Source organism: Oryzias latipes, chromosome 22, assembly GCF_053564925.1.
Source record: "Oryzias latipes strain Hd-rR chromosome 22, Olatipes_Hd-rR_3.1".
Lineage (NCBI taxonomy): Eukaryota > Metazoa > Chordata > Actinopteri > Beloniformes > Adrianichthyidae > Oryzias > Oryzias latipes.
Genome location: NC_136258.1, coordinates 13,557,405 through 13,577,690, shown reverse-complemented (window position 1 = coordinate 13,577,690; position 20,286 = coordinate 13,557,405). Strand labels below are relative to the sequence as shown.

Genomic DNA, 20,286 nt, shown 5'->3' with positions numbered 1-20,286 from the left:
ACATACATTAAGCACATTTTTTCAGGTCCTCCGACAGTTTTCACTAACATTTAATGTGCATATGAGCACACATCTACATGGCCAAGCATCCGTGTTTGCAGTGAGGTGGGAGCACCGGGATAAAGTCTTAATTAAATCAAACAGTGTAAACCTGTCCAATGGCTGTAATCAACTGCCCCACTGCGTCTTATCTAGCACTGCCAACGGATGCTCTACCATCTGTTATGCAGATCGATACACTCGCACATCACAGGAGAAACGGATTAGTGACAATGAAAACTCTTTTCTTTTCACCCCTCCCACCTTCCTCTTATGATGTAAATGGACGTTAGATTCTGTATTCACTTACTCCTACATTACGTCTGCAGAAATTTCTCTCTATATGAATCTGTTCCAAACTGGATTTTGATTATTACGTTTTTTAAAAATGACAAAAATAAATCAAAAAATGCATTTTATGATCAACATGGGAGGAATGTATCTGAAAAAAATCACTTTTGTTATTTTGTGATGTTCCACAGGTGCTGCACTGCTGCGTCTCTGGCTCCAACCTGCACACCCAACAGAGTCACTATCTCCTCAGTTTGTCTGACTTGTCCAGTGACTATGACCTTATGTTAGGTCAAGTTAGAAGTTTTGAGCCACCGCCCTCCCAGACTACCAATGTAGAGTTTGGCAACCTGCTAACTGTAGCAGAGGGTAAGAAAAGCAGCACACACTTCAAGTACCCAAGCTAAAAAGTTTCACAGAGCGATGGATTTAAAAAAAAACTTTTTTTTAAATAGCTGTTGTTATTTTTTTAAATGCATAAAGGGTTCAAATGGCCAGGTCTTTTTACTATTGATTAAATCAGAGCTGACTGTAACGATGCATATTCTTTTAATCCCTTACACCCCCCACAATTTTGAATCAAAAAAGAAAATCTGGTAAAGGGAATTTTTATATTTAAAGCCTCTCCATTAGATGCCTTTTCCTATTAAAAGTAAGAAAAGAAAATCAACTGCCACAGGAAGCGGAAAACTCACATTAGTGCTCAGACCAAAAGGTAAGGCCCATTATGAGGTATAAATAAAAATATTGAAAACTCTTCCCCTTCTCTTTTGACCTTGTGATTCCATTAGGCAAAACAGTCCCCTTTCAACAGTATGTCCTCAACTTCAAAAAAAAAAAAAGTATTGAAAGCCCCAAAACACTTCAAATGTCGACATGATGTACATTTCTTTAAAACAATAACTTTTGTCTAAAACATTTCACCACAGGTCTGCTCGGAGGTGCACTGCTGTACACCACCCTGCTAGACATAACAAAATACTATCAAAAGTGCCAAGCAAAGAGTGCCAGCCTAGTTATATTTGGGCACTAACCTCATATTGATCAAGTCACATCAAAGGGCTGGTGCATCTCTAATGCAGCTTGGCCTGCTCTCAAAAGAGCTTTCTCCACTTTGATGGAGGATGATGGTATTGATAGCACTGTCACAATGCAGAAGTGCATCTTTTTGTTTTTTCCACATCCCTGCAAAAAAAAAGAAGCTTGGCATGCCTTTCACTTGGGAGTGAAAACGTGTGCATTTACATAAATGAAATCCACAGAGCAGGATTCTATTCATCGGCCTGTAAAGATGGTCGTTCTCATTAGCACTTGGCCAGTATCAATGCTTTTCTATTGAAGGAAGACTCAATGGGCTTTTCAAACTTGTCTCTTATGATTACAGGCTACCTACTTAAAGGTGTGCTGGCCAAACTATTGTGAAAAATGAATAAAGTATCTCTATTAGTACTCATGGATGAGATTTGGTTTTTGTGTAAAAAGAGGTAAGAAAGAGGATGCCATTTCTACACAGAAATGTGAATTCTGTGTGCGGCATGTTATGAAAGACTGGCTTGCAGCTCTGTTTTAAAAAGCATTTTTTCCCCCACAATAAGCCTTGTTTTACATTGTCTCTTATGCGTTTCCCATCTGATATTGTGCCAACATTTCAATCCCTCTGCTTTCATTTTCTCCTCACAGAAAAGCGTAGACGAAACATGGAGCTAATACCTTTAACGGCTCGAATGGTCATGACTCACCTGGTGAATCATCTTGGCCATCATCCGCTAAGCGGTGGCCCTGCTCTTCTGCACAGCCTCGTGAGCGAAAACCACGACAACCCATACGTGGAGTCGTCCGAGCTCTCCTCCGAGGTCTTCAAGAGTCCCAACTTGCAACTGTGTGTCTTCAACGACAGCACCCTGGTGTCATATTTGCAGATCCCTGCGGACACAAATACTGTTGGTCAGCCCCCCCACCCTTCCTCCCAGGTGCGGGTCATTGTTCGTGACATTTCGGGAAAGTACTCTTGGGATGGTACAATCCTATACTGCACTACACAAGAAGACTGTGATGTGGGAGCTTTTTATGCAGCTGACCACTCATTTTCAACAACCACGAGCACTCACAGCAAAAACCTGCACTTCTCTCCAATACAAGGACCAAGTAAAAACCCTTGTTCAGCCTTAGACTCTCTGTCCAACTGTTCTGAAGAGGATGAAGTTGACGCTCTGGATAAGCTTTTGGAAGACCTAAGCCACAGCAGCCCAGAGTGCTTGTCTCAGCCTCAAGTCAGACTCAATCAGCCAGCTCCCTCCCCTCATGGCATGAATTCAGAGCAAGAAAAGGCCATTCAGGATGCCATTGTCCATCAAACTCAACAAGAAGAGGAGCAAGTCAGGAGGTGGGATGCTGATATAAGCTTTCGGGCTGACTGCCAACAGAAACCTATCCACCAGGAACCAAAGTCTCCCTTTTACTTCTGCCGATTGCTACTCAATGACCTTGGCATGAACTCTTGGGATCGCAGGTATTTTTGTCTGAAACTAACTGCTTATTTTCATTGTAAGATATGATAATGTGTTTTTGTAAAGTGCATGAGAGCAACTTAACAAGACAGTAACAAGGGTTTGTCAGCCTTTTTGCGCATGGACCACATAAGTACTGGTAAAGTTAAAACAAAAAGGGACAAGAGGCATGAAACACCTTAAGAAAAACCTTTTTTTCAAGCATCACTGACCTTTCTAGGACTGCTTTGCATTATATTAATGCAAAACAGATTTTTGAAATACATTTCCAAACCTGAGTTTCCAGAAAAATGATTGAACTTGCATTTGCATTGTAATTAAACTGACATTATAAAATATTGGAAAAAAGTTTATCAGATATTTATCCATCAAAGAAAATGGCCCAACCTCATAAGCTGTAAAATCTGAAGACAGTTCAGGAGAATGAGAATCTTCAGCGACATTTCAGGAGGGAGATAGTCTCAGCTGTTAACAATTAATGGAACAGTTTGTTCTCCTTCAAAGTCTGCTCTTCACCACACATTTCAGAGGACCGCAGTCACTTACCCAAGATTTGTGATAACTACAACAAGTTATTGATGCTCTGTGAAACAAAAAGATCAACTATTAAGCTTTTATACAAATTAACACGATTTGCTACCACACATAACCACATACTAAGTTCTTAAACTTGCATCATAAAAATGATTACAGTTGTTTTTTTTAATCCTTTAAAAACATGATTACACTAACATACAACAATCTCTTTTCCTACAGTAAATTTTTTTTAAAATGTTCCAATTCTGGCTTAGTTCAATCTCAAGTTATGTTATGAAAATAGAATTTGGTTCAAGGTGCCTTGTGGTTTATCTCTGGTCGATCTAATGAGGTTATTATTTCTGAGATCAGATGCTGATGGCATTTTTTTAGAACCTTTACATACTCTGAGTCTCATTGTTTGTTTTTTACCTGACATAAAAATTTATTAAGAACTGGTGCCTCACAAGCAAAGATTATGAGACAAAAAAGTAGTGTTAATTTACTTGGAACTCTAAATTAAAATAGTTCAAGGTTACCAGAAAAATGTGGCAAAACATTTTGACCTACTTCTGCCAAGTTCAAAGTCTGAATCTCAAAGGCTGTTAGCCAAATAAAAGACAAAAATGATCACATTTGCTGTATTTACTCTGCAGGTGGGGGGTGGGTGGGGGGGTGCCACTTGTTGAATTGATAAAGAAGTCATCCTGATGCAGATTTCTAGAGGATTCACACATTTTAAATCCAACTTTAACTCAGCTGTGGCCTCTGGGTTGAACAGAAAAAGTAAAATTAAATGCACACTGGAGCCTGTTCTAATCCCCTCTCCACTGGGTAAAAGCACACAGTTATTTTCACTAGGGTCTACAGGGCCACATCTTTGCTGTGCTGCTCCGTAAATTAAAAGCTTACGCCTTTTAATGGTGACAGCACATTATACACAGCAAATAGAAGATGGTGTTTTGCACCTGTGTCTCTTTTACTTTCTGTAATCAAAAGTAGAGCACAGCTTTGGCTAGCATTCATATTTTTCTTAAGTTTGATCAAATTAGCCTTTAAATTGCTCTTAACTTTATCATGGACAAGGCTAATATGTACATTTTTGTATGCACTTTTGAAAAAATCTAATCGAGATTATTTCTAATCAAACAGGAAAAGCTTCCATTTGCTGAAGAAGAACTCTAAACTTTTAAGAGAGCTGAAGAACTTGGACTCCAGGCAATGGTAACTCTTTTCTCTTCTGACTTTCAACACATCCAAATAATTTGCGGATTTTTACATAAAACTTTTCTGGGGTAGTAATGAGTAAACCACCTTAAGTGAAGACCACCTGTGTTCTCTGTAGCCGTTTTACACACCTGCTTGAGTCTAAGTGTTCATTTCAACAAACAGCTTTATTTTTCCTCGTTATCTTTCTGCTCTGTGTCAGCCATCGCTGACCACCGCTCCCGAGTGTCCCTCCAATCATTTCATTTGTTACTTTTCTCCACTTTTTTGTCAATACAAACTCAAGGGGCTTACCTAACAACTCGTCATTTTGATTGTTCTTTTTTTTTCTTGATGGATGAACTTGATTAGAAAAACAAAACCTGTGCACAAGAATGCCAAATGCCCCAAATCTACACCTGCCCAGTGTAGCACCATGGCAACAAGAAAGGTGGTTTGAAAGACTTTTCTGTGATGCCTTTAAATTGATTCCTTCTTTCTGATTTTAAACACCCAATTTCCTATAAGTGTCATTTTTAGTCTTTGGATTCGCACATGGGATTTTTTTTTCATTTGTCAAAAATGGTATGCAGTTACAGTTTTTGAAGCGGTTGTTAATTTGTTTTTGGCATATTTTGCTTTATTTTCAGTCGAGAGACACATAAAATTGCCGTCTTCTACATTGGAGAAGGACAAGAAGACAAGTGCTCTATTCTTTCCAACAATGCTGGCAGCCAGGCCTACGAAGACTTTGTGTCTGGACTTGGATGGGAGGTGCCAAAAACATTTCCTTCACACCTATTACAAAGTTCATGCTTCTTAAAATACAGCAACTTATCAAGCCAACCCTATCCTTCAGGTGGACCTGGCCACACATTGTGGCTTTATGGGAGGCCTTCAGAGGAATGGCAGCACAGGCCTTACAGCTCCTTACTATGCTACCTCCACTGTGGAAGTCATTTTCCACGTCTCCACGCGCATGCCATCTGACTCCGATGACAGCATCACCAAAAAGGTAAAAACAATGAAGCAGTCTGGTGACACATGTGCCTTCTGCGTGCAGAATGATCAAACATGCTTCATAGCTGCTAATTAGTAAAAATATCAACGTTACCTGATTCTTTTGCACATTTGGTGCACTGAAATGGCTTCACAGCGAGGCCTGCCTGGGGCAGTGTGTTGTAGCTTCCAGGTCTGTGTTAAGCTGTGATCAGGAGGTGTGACTTCAGAGTACGGGCATTGATTAGTGACCCTGCTCAGAAAAGCCTAAGGAGTGAAAAATCAAAAATCGCAGGCGCGTGAGTGAAGAGAGGGCATGTGCCGCTGTGGTAATGACTATGATTCTACCAGTCCCTACCCTCCTCCCCGTGTGCTGTGACCAGGACCTGGATTCGGCCATTAGCTCTCTCTGTGAGGGCAGGCGCCGGCCGGATGCCGGCAGGATCCTTTTATCCAATTCCTGCTGCCGCCACAGGAGCAATCGATTGGGTTCTGCGGTGGGATTCTAAGCTGTAGTGCAGCAATAGCAGTTAGCACGCAGAAATGAGCCGCAAGGCCCCTGCCCGCATTGCCAATCTTCTCATACAGTACCCTGCTGAGAAGGGAAATTCATCAGACTCTCCTCATATCCAACCACAATACTGTTCACAACTGACTTGCCCTCTTATCGTTTCACAATCTCAATCCTAACTCATCTTAAAGCTATTGATATGGCCTCAAATGTAAGTTAGGGGAAAGAATTTGACTTGGCTAGGCCAGAGCGAGGTGCTTGAGAGGTGCACATACCCAAAGCGGTGTGTGATGCCACTCCACCTCCATTTATTTTAATAGGAGCCTCTGTAATTGCTCGTGCTGAACTCTCTCTCAAAGCTCCACACCAGCAACAGGGCCTGACAAAATTGGCAGGCCAGCTGCTTGTGCAAAGGCTTTAGAAAAAGACAAGAGGAAAAAGAGAAGAGTAAGTGGTAAGAAGAATTGGAATGAGAAACAGGCTTTGTTTGTGTCCGAGTTGGATATTTCTTTGTCAATTTAAAAATAACACTTGGTTCAGCAGTCATCCACTTTACAGCCTGTTACTATAGAAGCATACCATGGGGGAGAGATGGATGGGGTAGCTCTTGCTGAGCAGATTGCCTGTTTGAGGAGACCAAAGGGGGGGGAAAAATCTAGCCCCAAAAGAAAAGAGGCAAACCATGAATTTTTCAATCCAATTGTGGGTTTTGGGGCAACACAAGCTGCAGCAGCAGCAGCAGCTGTCTTCAGTAATGCGGTTATAGAAGCGACCTACAGGGTTAAGGTCAGGCCGTGCAGACGTATGTGCATGTGTGTGAAAGCGAGGAAGATGGGCTGGGGCCTTCATCGCTCTAACCCTCAGGCACTACAGCTTAACCGGGCTGGTGCAGGTTGTTTTTATAAAGGGCAGCTTTTGTTCTGTGGTTTTTCTGGTTTTCTGTTTCCAAGTGTGTAAATCCCTTTGACGAGGTGGGAGGTCAAAGAGGAGTAATTGACAAGAACCTTTGACTTGGATCTGCTTGTATTAAAGAAGTCCCAAACATTTGGATGTGATTAATAGATTGGTGCAAAAGATGAGCGACTAGTGCATAAGCATCCTCATTAAACTTGTCATTCACTTCATCCAAATGCAAATTTTTTAACCTAAATTAACATCGCAGTGTTAATTGTCTCCTGCGAATGCATATTCAACATTTTCTCTGAAATTGTCCCAGTGACTGACCCAGTTGGTACCTGCTGATCCTTGGACAGACAGACTGAACTGGCGGGCATCCATAATCAGCATGCCGTGGATTTGTTTAAGATTACTGTATTACCATAATTAAGGGCTTATAATAGAATGTGCTAATTGCATTTTTGGTGGCGAGGGCATGTTTCTTAATGGCTCATTAGACCAACAGTACATTGGCAGATGTTTTCTTCTGAGGAGAGGCTCATTCGTCATTGTTCATGATACCCCAGAAAATCTGAAGGGGGCTTGATTAAACATCACTGAACTACCTAGTAATAGGTTAGCTTCACTTGTCAGAGAATATAATGCAACACTGTTTGCCTGTTTTACTTTGGAAGGGGCAATCTGTTTACCTTCTTTAAACCAACATCAGCCAATTTCCTCTCATTTAAGTGCATCGTCTTGTCCTCCCCAGTTTCATTTGTGTTTGTGAATAGAGTGGAAATGGGAAGCAATTTAATCTCTGAAGGGGGAGGTTAATTGGATTTGAATTACTTGGTTTCGAAATGCTCAGTTTTGTAGGTTTTCTGGTTGCCGTTTGAATTTATAATGAAAGAACTATGGAAAAATAAGAGGAGCAGCTCTCCAGCGTATTGTCAAACCTTTCAGAGTTACTGGTTTGGCTGTAAACAGGCACCTGTTGCACACAGCGATGAAAGCTTGTTTACTTTCAACAGCATGACTTTCCTGTAAATTCGATTTCCTTTTAAATATTACCTTTTTTTCCTGCTGATTCTTGTTAAGTATTTTTGTATGTCATCTTTCTTTGTTAACTCCTCAGTTTAAACCCCTTGTGAATACATAATCCATCCCAATTTGAAGAATTAAAAATGCAAGCTCTTGAAAGGCTCTTGATTAAGATAGTTTGGTTTGTTTTGCAGCTGCGCCACCTGGGCAATGATGAGGTGCACATCGTGTGGTCTGAGCACACCAGGGACTACAGACGTGGCATCATTCCAACTGACTTCGGAGACGTGCTCATTAACATCTACCCAATGAAAAACAACATGTATTTCATCCAGATTATGCAGAAAGTACAGGTACATTTACAACGGGTTATGTTCAAATTACATTTACTATGTATTCTATTACTTTTTTATTACTTTTTTTGTACTGTAGAGGACTTTCAAACAATGAAGGACTGTTGTCTTTCATTTGCAGGCATTTTATGTTTATTCTTTGTCTTCTGTAGATTGATTCAGTCCTGCATTTTTTTGCTCATACTTCCCACGGATGTTATGGGTTATAGCTGCTGTTTTGTATTCTGTCTGATGGCTTTGAGTTCCCCCCATTCCAGCAGTGCATTATTACCCACACTGTGGGTATGTGCTCTCAGAGATGGTTACTGTCCTTTGCTGGCTAGCTTTCATCTTGGTTACTTCATAGTACAGCGTTCGAAATGTGCCCACCCAGACACTGACATTTCCTATCCTGAAATGACGCCCTACAATGTTCAGATGTTTCCATACCGTCTTTTTCCGTAATATTAAACAGATAAATATAAAATATATATATTATTACCTACATTATGTTCTACAAACTTTTTTTTACCAATATTTATTATGTCTTTGACTTAAAATCATAGGAAAGGAAATAGTCAGATTTAAACAAGCGAGTTATGGCTTTTTTTAAGTTCAAGTCATACAATAAATAACTACAAGGGAAAATGTACATGGAATATATAAATATTATGAAAAAAAAAGTTTCTAAAATACCTAAACTATTAGAACTACAGCATCCATATTTTTTATAGAAACTCAATAAGCCTAAAAGAGATCAACTAACTTTTGTTGTTGCTAAAATGCGTCAAGCGTTCAGTACAAGGAGAAAAACAGAAGACAAGTTGCCGATTTAGAGTCATCCAACCCCATCCTGTGCAATCTGGCCAATTATAATCAAATAACCATCTTTTAGTAGTTGAATCAAGCTTTTTAGTTGACTATCTTTCCTACTTATAAGCTCTCCTGTTAGTTTGCAGATCAAATGGTTAAGTCAAATTCTGTCCGTTTTTGTAAAAGAACTGTTTTTATTGTTTAATTTAACCTGAGATTTTCACCCCTAACTCCCAAGATGAAGACAGCAGGACCTTTTGGAAAGACTTTGACATTCACATCAACTTCCAGGTCAATGACTATTGAGCTACGGTGATTAAGGGCCCCTTTCCAATATGCATGGACAGAAGCGTGCACCCACACACACACTCAAAAAATTTCATATTGCCTCTTTGTATTTGCTCAGCAGCTCAATAAGAGCACATTGTATAGTATTGATTGTCATTTTAATTTCATTTACCCAACATTGATTCACATTAGATATGTGTGGTTGTCATGCAAACTTAGGTAAAATCCAATTTCTACTTGAACCTTTGCCCTAAACAGATGGAAGGAAGGAAGGGGTTTTCTGAGAAAAATAGAAAAATATAGAATATTAAGATTGCAGTAGACTTTTTTTCTTGCATTTATTTTAACATGGATTTTTTTTCTATTCTCTTTTCTTATTTTTCTCTAGGTTCCTTTCTTTGGACCTTTATTCAACGGCGCCATCGTGAGTGGGATATTATTGCCAAGTTTGGTACGAGCCACCTGCATCAATGCCAGCAGAGCTATCAAATCCCGGCTCCCCCTTTACCAAAGCTTGTATCCTTTTAAGTTTTAGCAGTTTGGCTTGTAGATCATCACAGGTAGTTTGAGAATAAATAAAGCATGATCTCAATTATCTTTGTTATTGATACTCTAAAATATAGTGACAGTAATAATAGATGCAAAGCCGTAATACGTCCCAAAATTTTCTAAAAACAATAAAGTCCCTTCTAGGTAAATCCTTTGAGGCATTTGGCTAGCTTGTCCTGTTAGCTTGTGTACACAGCTGAGTACTGACAGTGATCTTTATATGCTCCCTGATTTACATTGAAGCATTAAACTGGGGCTGTTTCACCACCTGGAGGAAAATGGGAGGTTGTGGGGCTGTTTTGGGGTGTGCATGTAGATAATGTGTCATCTATCACTACTATTTTACATAGGAAGAAGATAGCCAAAATAAAAGCCCCATGAACTTGTACATGTAAGTGTAGAGTCACAATCACACACACCATCACTTGCATCTCCAGCCATCCAACAGTGTGCTGTTAAGAGCCTGACTCCAGCTGTAGTTGTCAGTTGGTTTAAAGAGAGTGTAATTACCAATGGAGATGAATTAGCATGTGAATGCCAGCAGCTTGGAGTTTGGGGGGGGATTGGGATGGCCCCTTGAGCGGGAAACCTGATCTCCCTTAACACCCATCTCCTCCTCGGACTGCATATGCAGAACTGCCTTAAAAGAACAGGGCCGTCCCTCTGGTATTTGCTATAGACAATTCGTTTTCACAGATTATAAGTTTCTAAGATGCTAGCTTACCTCAACCTTTTTCTTTTTAAATAAGAAGTCTGTGTATCATTTGGTGTTTATGGTGTGTGTGCAAGTATGCACCCATCTGTATGTGTTTCACAATGCATCAAAACGCATTTCCCCCCCACACCCAACCCAGTATCAGGCTGTGTCTGCATGTCCCTTGGGGCATCCTGAGTGACAGATGTCCGTTACCCAACGCCAAGTGAATTGGTCTAGTGTGACTCTCAATGCCAGAGGGTGGGGCAGCCACAGGCCTGTCTGCCTCAGGGAGTGGGGTGGATAAAGCAGAGGAGGGAAGTGAGTAGCAAGCCTGTGCTGTACCACAAAGCCTCACCTGGCATTCCTTAGCAGAGTAACAGAAAGCACAAGGACACGATCTATAAAAGGAGATAAGCACAGTCTCTGGAGTTCTGGTGCTGATAGGTTGCCAGACCTCACACGCTCCAGTAGATAGAGAGGGGATGAATGAACGTGCCAGGCAAAGCACTCTGCCAATAGGATGTTGGTCTGCTGAGCCCCAGTTCTTAGGCGATGTTTGAAACAAACAAAAACGCAAAATTGTTTGGTGTCTTCTTTACTTATTTAGTTCTAATGCAACATATAGCATGGTCAGTCTGAAATAGTAAATACTATTAAGATATTTTATATCACTGAATATTACTGAATATCGTAAAATAGCAAAGACAAAATTTGGTGTTCTGAGGTTGTCCCTGAGATACTCTGATTGTTGTATTTATTTTGGGCTTTGTGCAGCCTGTTGCACTTTTTCAAACCCCTTTGTAATCTTAAAAGATTGTTGTGTGCCTCTGAGGATATGCAGCTCTTTATTTTTCACAGGTTGGAACAATGACCCGCCTTATTTTTTTCCAGGATGTGTATGTGTGTGTGTGTGTGTGTGCGTGTGTGTGTTTTTGTCCTAGATGAAAATCCTCATCCTTAGTTTACCCCTTTACAATGCCTTAACAATCCACAGCCTGCTCTCTGCCTGTGAGGCCACTCTCCAAGGTAATTAGTTGAATATTTCTTCAAAGAGAAGCTATATGACCCCTGTGTGTCCAGATAAAAGGCCACTATGGCTCTGCAGCCCCCTCTCTCGCTCCGTCACAAGGCTCGAGAGGACTCCAGCAGTCTGCTGCAACGCTCACAGAATCTCTCAGGCTAATAGGATTTGATATTGAAAAATGACCACCAGCAACAATGTCGGAAGGAAGTATACACAGATGGGCAAGATTTTTTTTGTAAAAATGCTAGCCCTTTCCATCTTGTCCCATTATGTCCGATGTTTGTTGTCTTTTCCATATCTCTTCAACCAAATTTGCTTAGTTGTGAAAGGTTTCTTGCGTCGCATATAGGCCTTCTTACTAGTTATAATTTTGTTAATTTTTTCTGCTCAGAACAAATTGGCCTCATACTGTAGGCATCATCTAACCAGATTCCCACTGACTGCTCATAATGTGTCATTAATTATTTATATGTCTGAGAGAAATGCAGCTGGTCTGTCATTGTGGTCTTGGAGTGTTGTTTGCATTCTTACCCATTATCCACAGCTAAATTGTCAACACTTGGAAGCATACAGAGATGGCTTTCATCATTTTAAGGATCAGGTGTTTTTGCTCAACCAAATTTGCAGTTCTCCAAAATATGGCATATTGGCCCAAAGGAGACAGTTTGTTGGTGGCAACTGAACCCACACTACTGCTAGATGGCCTTGCTGTCCGATCCCATTTACTGTATGAAGAAGGTCCTTTATGCTGTCATTATAGAATAATGTCCTCCTTCTGGAGGTTAGATGTGTCTCTCTTTTCAGCAAGCTCTCAAGTTTGATGTGCTGTCCATCACTTTCTGATGGTGATATTGTTAAGGGTAAAAATGCTTTGTGTGTGTGTGTGCTCAAGAGATGGCAAGTTACTAATAGGTGAGACAATGCGAAACTGACCTTGAATCAGAGACATAGCCTCCCTACTGGACAGAATCAATATTTTCTGCACACTGCTCTTAGTCACCATCCTTTGCTCTGGCACACAAGTAAACACACACACTCACAGATCCATCTCCAGGCAGCGATCAATAACTATAATCTGTTTCTGCCTATTGCCAGTCATGCGAGCCAGGCTTTTAGAAGGCATGTGTGTACATGTGTGTATGTGTCTGTAGCAGAAAGAAAGACGGGGAGTTTTGACCCTTTCACTGGAACCCAAAAAGCTGCTGAAGTCTGTCAAGTCACCTTATGTGCTCGTGTGTCCACATCTTCACTCTTTGTGTCCACAGCTAAAATAAAATGTACAGTTAAAGGATGTACAGAGAAAACTTCTCAGATGTGATTGTACAAACTCCTTTTGTGTGATGTTTTTCGTCCTCACACTCCCATCGTAATTATTCCAGTCCTTGCATAGACGATGACATATTCTTACGCCCTTTCAAAATAAGTTACTGTCCCACCCTCCAGTCCGCCTGTGTTTGTCGGAGCGGAGCATACTCTTTTGTGTACTTTAAGATTCTTCACCTAGCAGAGATGAAAGTGCGCCTGGATGCATGATAGCGTGTCATGAATAGGATCTGCCATGTTAGTGTTGTCTCACATGAATTATTTAGCATCGTTGATAGGTCTAATTTGCCAGCTGTTGTGCCATAACTGTCAGCAGTCTCATAGATAATACTCAGCAGTCTGTATCACTGTAGAACAGGGGCTTGACTGAGCACAGTGAGACGCCAAGCTAGTCATTATAGCCTGGATCCCTGTAATGGCCTGAGCTGATGCGAGTGTAAATAGCCAACTTCCTGTTAAAACGGAAATGAGAAAGAATTAATTTGTTGCATGCTGTAAAAGTTGTAGAGGGACTTTGTTATATTTCTTTAACGTCCAGAGGATTGTCTCGTGTGCTGTTGAAGGCATTTAGCTGTTCACTAAGTTGGCAGTTTGGGGGGGGGGGGGGGGGACTTGCAGCTTGTTCCCTGTTGAAGTGTCATGGCCTGCATTTGGCACGTCTGTAGGTAGAGGTTGGCATTGGCTTTGATAGGGTGGTTGAGGAGTTCTCCATTATTTGTGGGGCTACCAAAAGAGGAGGGGTCTCTCCTCTGAATGTTTTAAACTAATCCCATTATCAGTGTAGCGCACTGCCTCCCACCTCTTCCCCTCCTTATCCCTGCCTCCTCCAACCCCTCTCTCCAGCTGACCAGCTGTTCCTGCCGGGACTCACGACAATGTCCGATGTGTTCAGATCACTGGGTACCCCCCCCCCCCCCCCCTGCATTTCCAATACACACCCATACAGAATTGAGCAGGGCTAAGACCGTACACAACCAAAATAATTGCCAACCCTGTTGTTGGAGCGTAGGAAGGAGGGTGTGAGTTTGGAATGAGGGGAGTATCTTTGGAGGGGGCAAGCTCAGGCCTGTCAAACTGAGAGCCCTGACTCAGGAGGCAGCCCAGCTCGGATGGCATATGGCGTCTAGCTTCATACAACATGCAAAAGTATTCTCTCCCTCCGTCCCCTCTCATCGACCACCCCCCACCCTAAGTCTCCCTCTCCTGCTGCTAATGCAAAATGACTCATAGCCTTACTCTTTTTTTTTTTTTTTTAATTCCACCCCTCCCACATTAGTTGCCCCTCCAATCGCCACCCATTCTGTAACAAAAAGCGTACACTGCATGGCACCCACACCCCTGAAAAGCCCTGGAGGCCCAGCCCAGCTTGTACTCTGGGGGTCTGTCCATCTGAGGAAGGCCGCTCCTTTTAAACACAGGTACAGCAGGCACGACACCAGACGGCCAACAGCAGGAACCCAGAGCCCCGTCTGGGGTAGCATGCACACACTCCTGTCAAACTGTTTTGCCTGTTGGTGGATTTATCTTTCTGTTGTGTATATGCTAAGCAAGATTAACCTCTTTTTATACCTTAATATTTGCGTACAAAGTCTCCAGTCTTTGTATCCCAGAACCCCTTCTTGAACATCCTGATAAGTCTATTTTTGTTGGCATTCGTTTTCACTGGCTTTTATTTTTGCCCAAACAATCATACTCATTGTTTTTTTTCTTCGAATATAATAGTCTAAAAAGTTTTTAAGTTATAATCCTTTAAAACCTCAAGAACGTGACAATGCGTGTTGTTTTAAACTTGACTCCTCCCCCACACCCTTCCTTTCTTCTCCGTCTGTCATGCATTTGTTTCTGACATCTGTCCATTGTTGAGCTCCAAAGTGAAAACTAGTTGTGTATGAATTCGCTCCTATCTGCCTCATCTCACCCTGGGGTAAATGATCACCATAATCCAAACGGTTGTAGTTAAACTGACGAGGGTTTTTCTGACTGCGTGGTATTTTGGAGTATAATGATGCATCGTTATGTCATTCTCATTGAACCTCAGTTTGATTTTCATTAGGAATTGGTTTGCTGTAAAAAAGTTCACAATTTTTTTCAGCAAGTTTATATGGTATACTTGAAAAAAAACATTACATATATTTAAGGTTTTAGGTAAAGTTAGTATGTCAGACTTATTCATTTCTTATTTTTTAGCCAGAAAGTTTTTTAACAATGTTTATTTTGTGGAGTCAAAAACAAAAAAATACTTATAGCTATGATGTATTTTTTTTACCCTGGTGTCAATCCTGGACCAAATAAAGGCTGTAAAGTCATTGAGTTCATTGTGGCGGGTATGTGAGGGTGCTGCTTCTAGTCCGGCTATGAAAATCTGTCTGTCCAACTACCCGTTCCATCTGTTACCCCCAGCCCCGTCTAATTAATGAACTTTGTTTACCACCCACCTCCAGCCGGTTCAGTAGCTTCTGTACTATCCCTCTCAGGTTATTGTTGTCACCTCTCCACACCTTTCCCCTAGGATGTTTTCTTATTTAGCAGTAATGTTTTGTTTTATCTACTTAAATCTTGGGGTTCTTGTAAGGAGGGGCTAATGTGCTGAATCTGAGAATAAATAAGAATTTCTGTTCTTGCGCGATGGACTTGGCAGAGGTGTGAAGCTGGATGCCACCTTGTGTGCTTGTGGAAGGTGTTGATGTATGTTTGTTTGGATGTGTGTGAATAGATTTGAGGTGGGATATATAACATTTCATCCCTGCCGGTCCATTCTTCTTCTGGAGAAGCAGGGAATCTGCAGGACTAACAGTTGGCTGCGTCACTATTCCTCTTCAAAACCATTGCAGCAAAAGTCCTGTCCTGTCCTCCTGTTGCCACCAAATAGTCTTTTTTTATCTTTTATGTCCCCTCTTCCTTCCATGTCTCTTGCTACAAGGTATTGAACACCCCTTTATCCAGCTAAAGCTGCCCTCTTTTGTTTGTGCGGCCCTTTTTATCCTCGTGCTAATCGCCATGGTCGTGTGCCTGAGTTGGACCCCATATTTCACGCTCAGCTCTCCTTTGTTTGACACACCGCCCCTGATAAGAATCCCAATTCTAGGGCCCCTCTGATATTGAAATCCAACAGCGGAGCAGAAAGAGCCTTCAATCATCCATTATCTGTGCTCCAGTGATTACCATTCAATCTCCCAAAGCCCAGGCTCCTCATCATTGGCCCCAGAGCTGAGGCCATCCCCTGAAAAAACCCACATCCCATAACGGAGGTGTTACATTCAGGCATATCCATAGATATTTCTGAGGCCACCTTGAGGTAGCCTCACATTGAATGCTGCTGGGAAATGTCAGTAAAATGTCACTCATCATACTCCGCTGGCATCTTTTAGTCTCTGATGTAGCTCTGGGTTTGGGATACTCTTGGGAAGAAGCCTTCTGGCATTTTTGGGTGACCATCCCTAAATGTCTTTAAAATTTTCTGCTCATTTCTTTCTTTTCAGACTGTTACATTTCGTTTTGCAATCAATGCTTTTATTGCTTAAGACTTAATTAGGTGTGTTAAGAAGGAATCATTTGTTTATTAATAAGTTCCACATTAATGTCTCTTTAAATTGTTCAAAGGCACTCTCTGCTTCTCTGCCGGCCTGTGCCATTGTTCTCTTTCTGAGGACGTCCTTGTGCCTTCCAGCATTTGCATTTTTGCACTAAACGGAATTTCCTGCATTGACGGTCAGACAAGGCAAACAAAGCAACAAAAACAAAACATTTAGGTGTGCATCGCTGTGCATTGTCTGCCTGGTCTTACAGAAAGCCGCCTTTGATGTGTTAATGCTGATAGTCTGCCTTTTATTGTGGGGTGATGGCTGAGAGAAAAGAGAAGCAGTGAGAAATACCGGATCAATTTTCCTGTCTTGCCACTGTAATAAACTCTAGTAACACAGGTGATGATGAAAAACACAAAGCAAAATATGTTTGGCTTGGAAAACTCCAACTAATTCAGTTCCGTTCAGCTCTTTTCAAAAGCACCGAGCCAACTAAAGTCATCTCAAAATGCTGGGAAATTTACGAAAGAAATATGTTACAATATATTCAGTATTATTAATGCAATAAAATCTTTTTTTATAACCCATCCTTTCCACATAAATTTTTCCCCTTTTGTCAATAAATAACACTTTCAGGTACTTGATAATTCAGGGGCATATTCCCCCTTTTTTCAGTACAACAAAAGTGTCATAATATTTGATCTTTTATTTTTTTATTTTTTTTATTTTGACTGAACATTCTTGTTTGAAATGTAAAAAAGCTTCATTTATCTCCTCATCTGTTACTCTGGGTTTAGATAATAACTACTCACACTTGTTTTTGTGAAGTGTTGTGTGCACATCTTCATTAGTTATGTATAGCTCTTAATTACTATTGATGAGATTCTAGCTGATTTGGGTACAAATCTATAGCTTTTGTTATTCTAATGAGCGTTATTTACCCTCAGATCTTCAGGCCACAGGGCTTTGGAATGGGCTTTTTCTTACAGGCAGACCTAGCCCGGGTTGCTTCAGAGAACTCCCACTTGTTTTTGTATCAGCCGACTTTGACAAAATCCAGCCCCCCCCCCCCCCCCCCCCCCCCCCCCCCGCAGCATCACCCCGTCTGCATGGATGTATAGCACTTCCCGCTCCTCCATCTGTTTTTGTCCACCCATGAAAAGGTCCATTATGAGCTGCAGGATGCACAGTTGACGGGCTGCAAGCCATGCTTCAGCCAATCAAGACAGTGCGCCGAAGTTCAACCACGAATGCTGGAGGCTCTAAACCCCCCCACCCCCGATAATTTCACTTAGTGAGTCTCTGTCAAAGATCTTCAGTTGAACAAGTTTTTCTAACAACATTGTCTTCGTCTTCCATATTCACTATAAAAGCTTTCAATCTGAAAGGGGCTCCATGCTTTCCCACTGGCTAATGGCAGCCTCCTGATTAACCTTGGAGTGACTAGCTAATATCATTGAAGACGGACCACCTGGCTGTGAGACTGTACAGTCAGCTGCCATTGAAGGGCCAAAAGAGGAGACAACCAGGTGTTGGGCTCCAGCCCCCCTAATTGTTACCATGTAATAGCCTGCTTGACTGCATAATATAGCCCTAGGGTAAGGATTAGGGAAAAGCTGCTGCCAACACAGAAGTGTATTTTCTTTTGTGTGTGAGAGCGAGTTTCTCTGTGCATGCTTATGTGTAGTCTTGTATACATCAGGGCTCGACATAGCCATTTGTCCGCTGGCCCGGTCCTGTTTTTCGAGCAGTGCGGACCACAAGACTTTATTTTTTACTTGTCCGCTCGGGCCACTAAAATATCTAACGGTTTATATATTCTTCACCTTTTTCAATAAAGTAAATTTTGCGAAAACGTGTAGATTTACCTCGTCTTCATAATTTAGTTTTTCTGCTAGTCCTGTGTTCAGACTTCAAGGGTTTCTATGGGAAACCTTTGATCACTTCTCCTTCTCTCCCGCCTGCGCGCGCGCGGCTTTCACTGCCGAGCACCACGCGGCACGCGCTCACTACTTTTTTTTTTCAAACTTTATTGAGTGTAACAATTCAATACAAAACAATGTTAAACAGCAACAACGAAGGCACAAGCCAGTGGGTTATTATTACATTTGATTATAAATCCGACACCGTCACTGAAGAGAGACTGAAGCATGTCAGAGATGTGGAAGACATGGCAGGAATAGATAGGAATATGTTGGATGGAGTAGTGGGTATAATTAGTAGTATGGACAGCAAGATATTTAATGAATGCATTGAAGATGAAACTGTATCCACTAAGCTTTAAGATGAATGTCAAAGAATCAAAGGCAACTCCAAATACCTGAATCTCAGACTCAAATGCAGTAGAATGTTAAACTACTTAATTTTGTTTTTCTTTACAACACTGTAAGCAGTAAGTATTTCTAGTTAGCTGAATGATCTCAGTTAGACCTGCACAATATGAGGAAAACTCGCGATATGCGATATCAGAGATTAAAATTGCGATAACGATATAATTTGCGGTATATAAACAAACAGCAAAATAACCAAATAACCATTCCCAGTTTAAAAATTATACTCCAAATGACCCACGTTGACATAGGTTACAAACATCTAACATAACAGGGCTCCATCTGATTGGTCAACAATGTGAAGGCGTCCATCCGATTGGTCAAATGCATTAAGGGATTTATTTGATTCATTAAATGGTTCAAGCTGCCATTAGATTGTTTTAACACATTTAAGGTTGATGATTTATTGCGATATTTGCCGTTAGAAGCACCATGAAAACCTCTGAACTAGTGTTACCTACTACACTGCAGTGCTCTCTTCAAAACATCTGAAACAGACTAGAGCAGATTTAAGTTTGATGTGGTCTATTTTCAGTCATTGAAAAGTGTAGAAATAAGTGATGTCACCAGAATGCACCAAATTGCACCATATTAAAATTTTCCGGGGGGGCATGCCCCCGGACCCCCCTAAAGTTGCAAGCACCTGCGGAGCGGCGGGTCCCGCTATGCGCGGTGTCGGGCCAGTAACTTTCAGGCAGGGCCAGTAAGTTTCAAAAACTACTGGCCCTGTGGGCCAGTGCAAATTTCTGGGCTATGTCAACCCCTGATACATCTAGAATCACTTTTTTGCCCCCCTTTAAATTAGGGTTTTCCTGTGTCTCCGCCCAACCCGACAGGGTTTACTGATAAACAACTGTTGTGCAATAATGTTTAACAAGTGAACTGACAAAACTTTTTTTTAAAAATTCTATTCGTTTTTTGATCCCACCAGCATTTCTAATGATCATTTGCATGGTTTGTAGTAAATGTGATTAACATAATGCTTTTCATATTGTATAAAATTTTCAGACAAGAAGTTAATTATGGTATTCATTGAAATGTGCTTTAAAGCCAAATTGTTTTCCCCTTGTCCCCTGGTAACTAACCCAGTGTGTCTTGCATTTAACACATGAGAGATTCTATGTAACTCACATCCAATCATTATCATTCCCACTAAATGTTTGGCATTTTGTACGAAGAAAGACTGCCTATCTGGCACAATGAACCTTTTATGACGGGGCAATGGAGGTGCGAGATATATTACGTGTGGCATGCCTTTTAGTCGAAGTAGCCAGAGATTTTTGGCATCGATGCATTGCCTTTATTGTGTTGTACATGCCACATGCATCATTAAAACTGCAGAAGGCTTTGCTCGTTCAGTTTTAATATTTCATCAGTTCCTGTCTGAGCCGTGTTTTCGTAAGGTTGAAGTTCAAGTCGT

The 20,286-nt window shown here is 41.2% G+C and overlaps 1 protein-coding gene across 11 annotated transcripts in view; it reads left to right on the top strand.

Annotated features, from left to right (window-relative positions):
* The window catches only part of ralgapa2 (Ral GTPase activating protein catalytic subunit alpha 2), a 114,010-nt gene that overhangs the window by 72,146 nt on the left and 21,578 nt on the right, over positions 1 to 20,286 (top strand). For all 11 annotated transcript variants that reach the window (XM_078940710.1, XM_078940706.1, XM_078940709.1 and 8 more), the window contains 7 exons: positions 522 to 699; positions 2,011 to 2,839; positions 4,506 to 4,577; positions 5,210 to 5,333; positions 5,419 to 5,574; positions 8,184 to 8,342; positions 9,811 to 9,938. In XM_078940710.1, the coding sequence (XP_078796836.1) occupies positions 522 to 699; positions 2,011 to 2,839; positions 4,506 to 4,577; positions 5,210 to 5,333; positions 5,419 to 5,574; positions 8,184 to 8,342; positions 9,811 to 9,938 (1,646 nt within the window). The remainder of the gene's footprint in view (positions 1 to 521; positions 700 to 2,010; positions 2,840 to 4,505; positions 4,578 to 5,209; positions 5,334 to 5,418; positions 5,575 to 8,183; positions 8,343 to 9,810; positions 9,939 to 20,286) is intronic.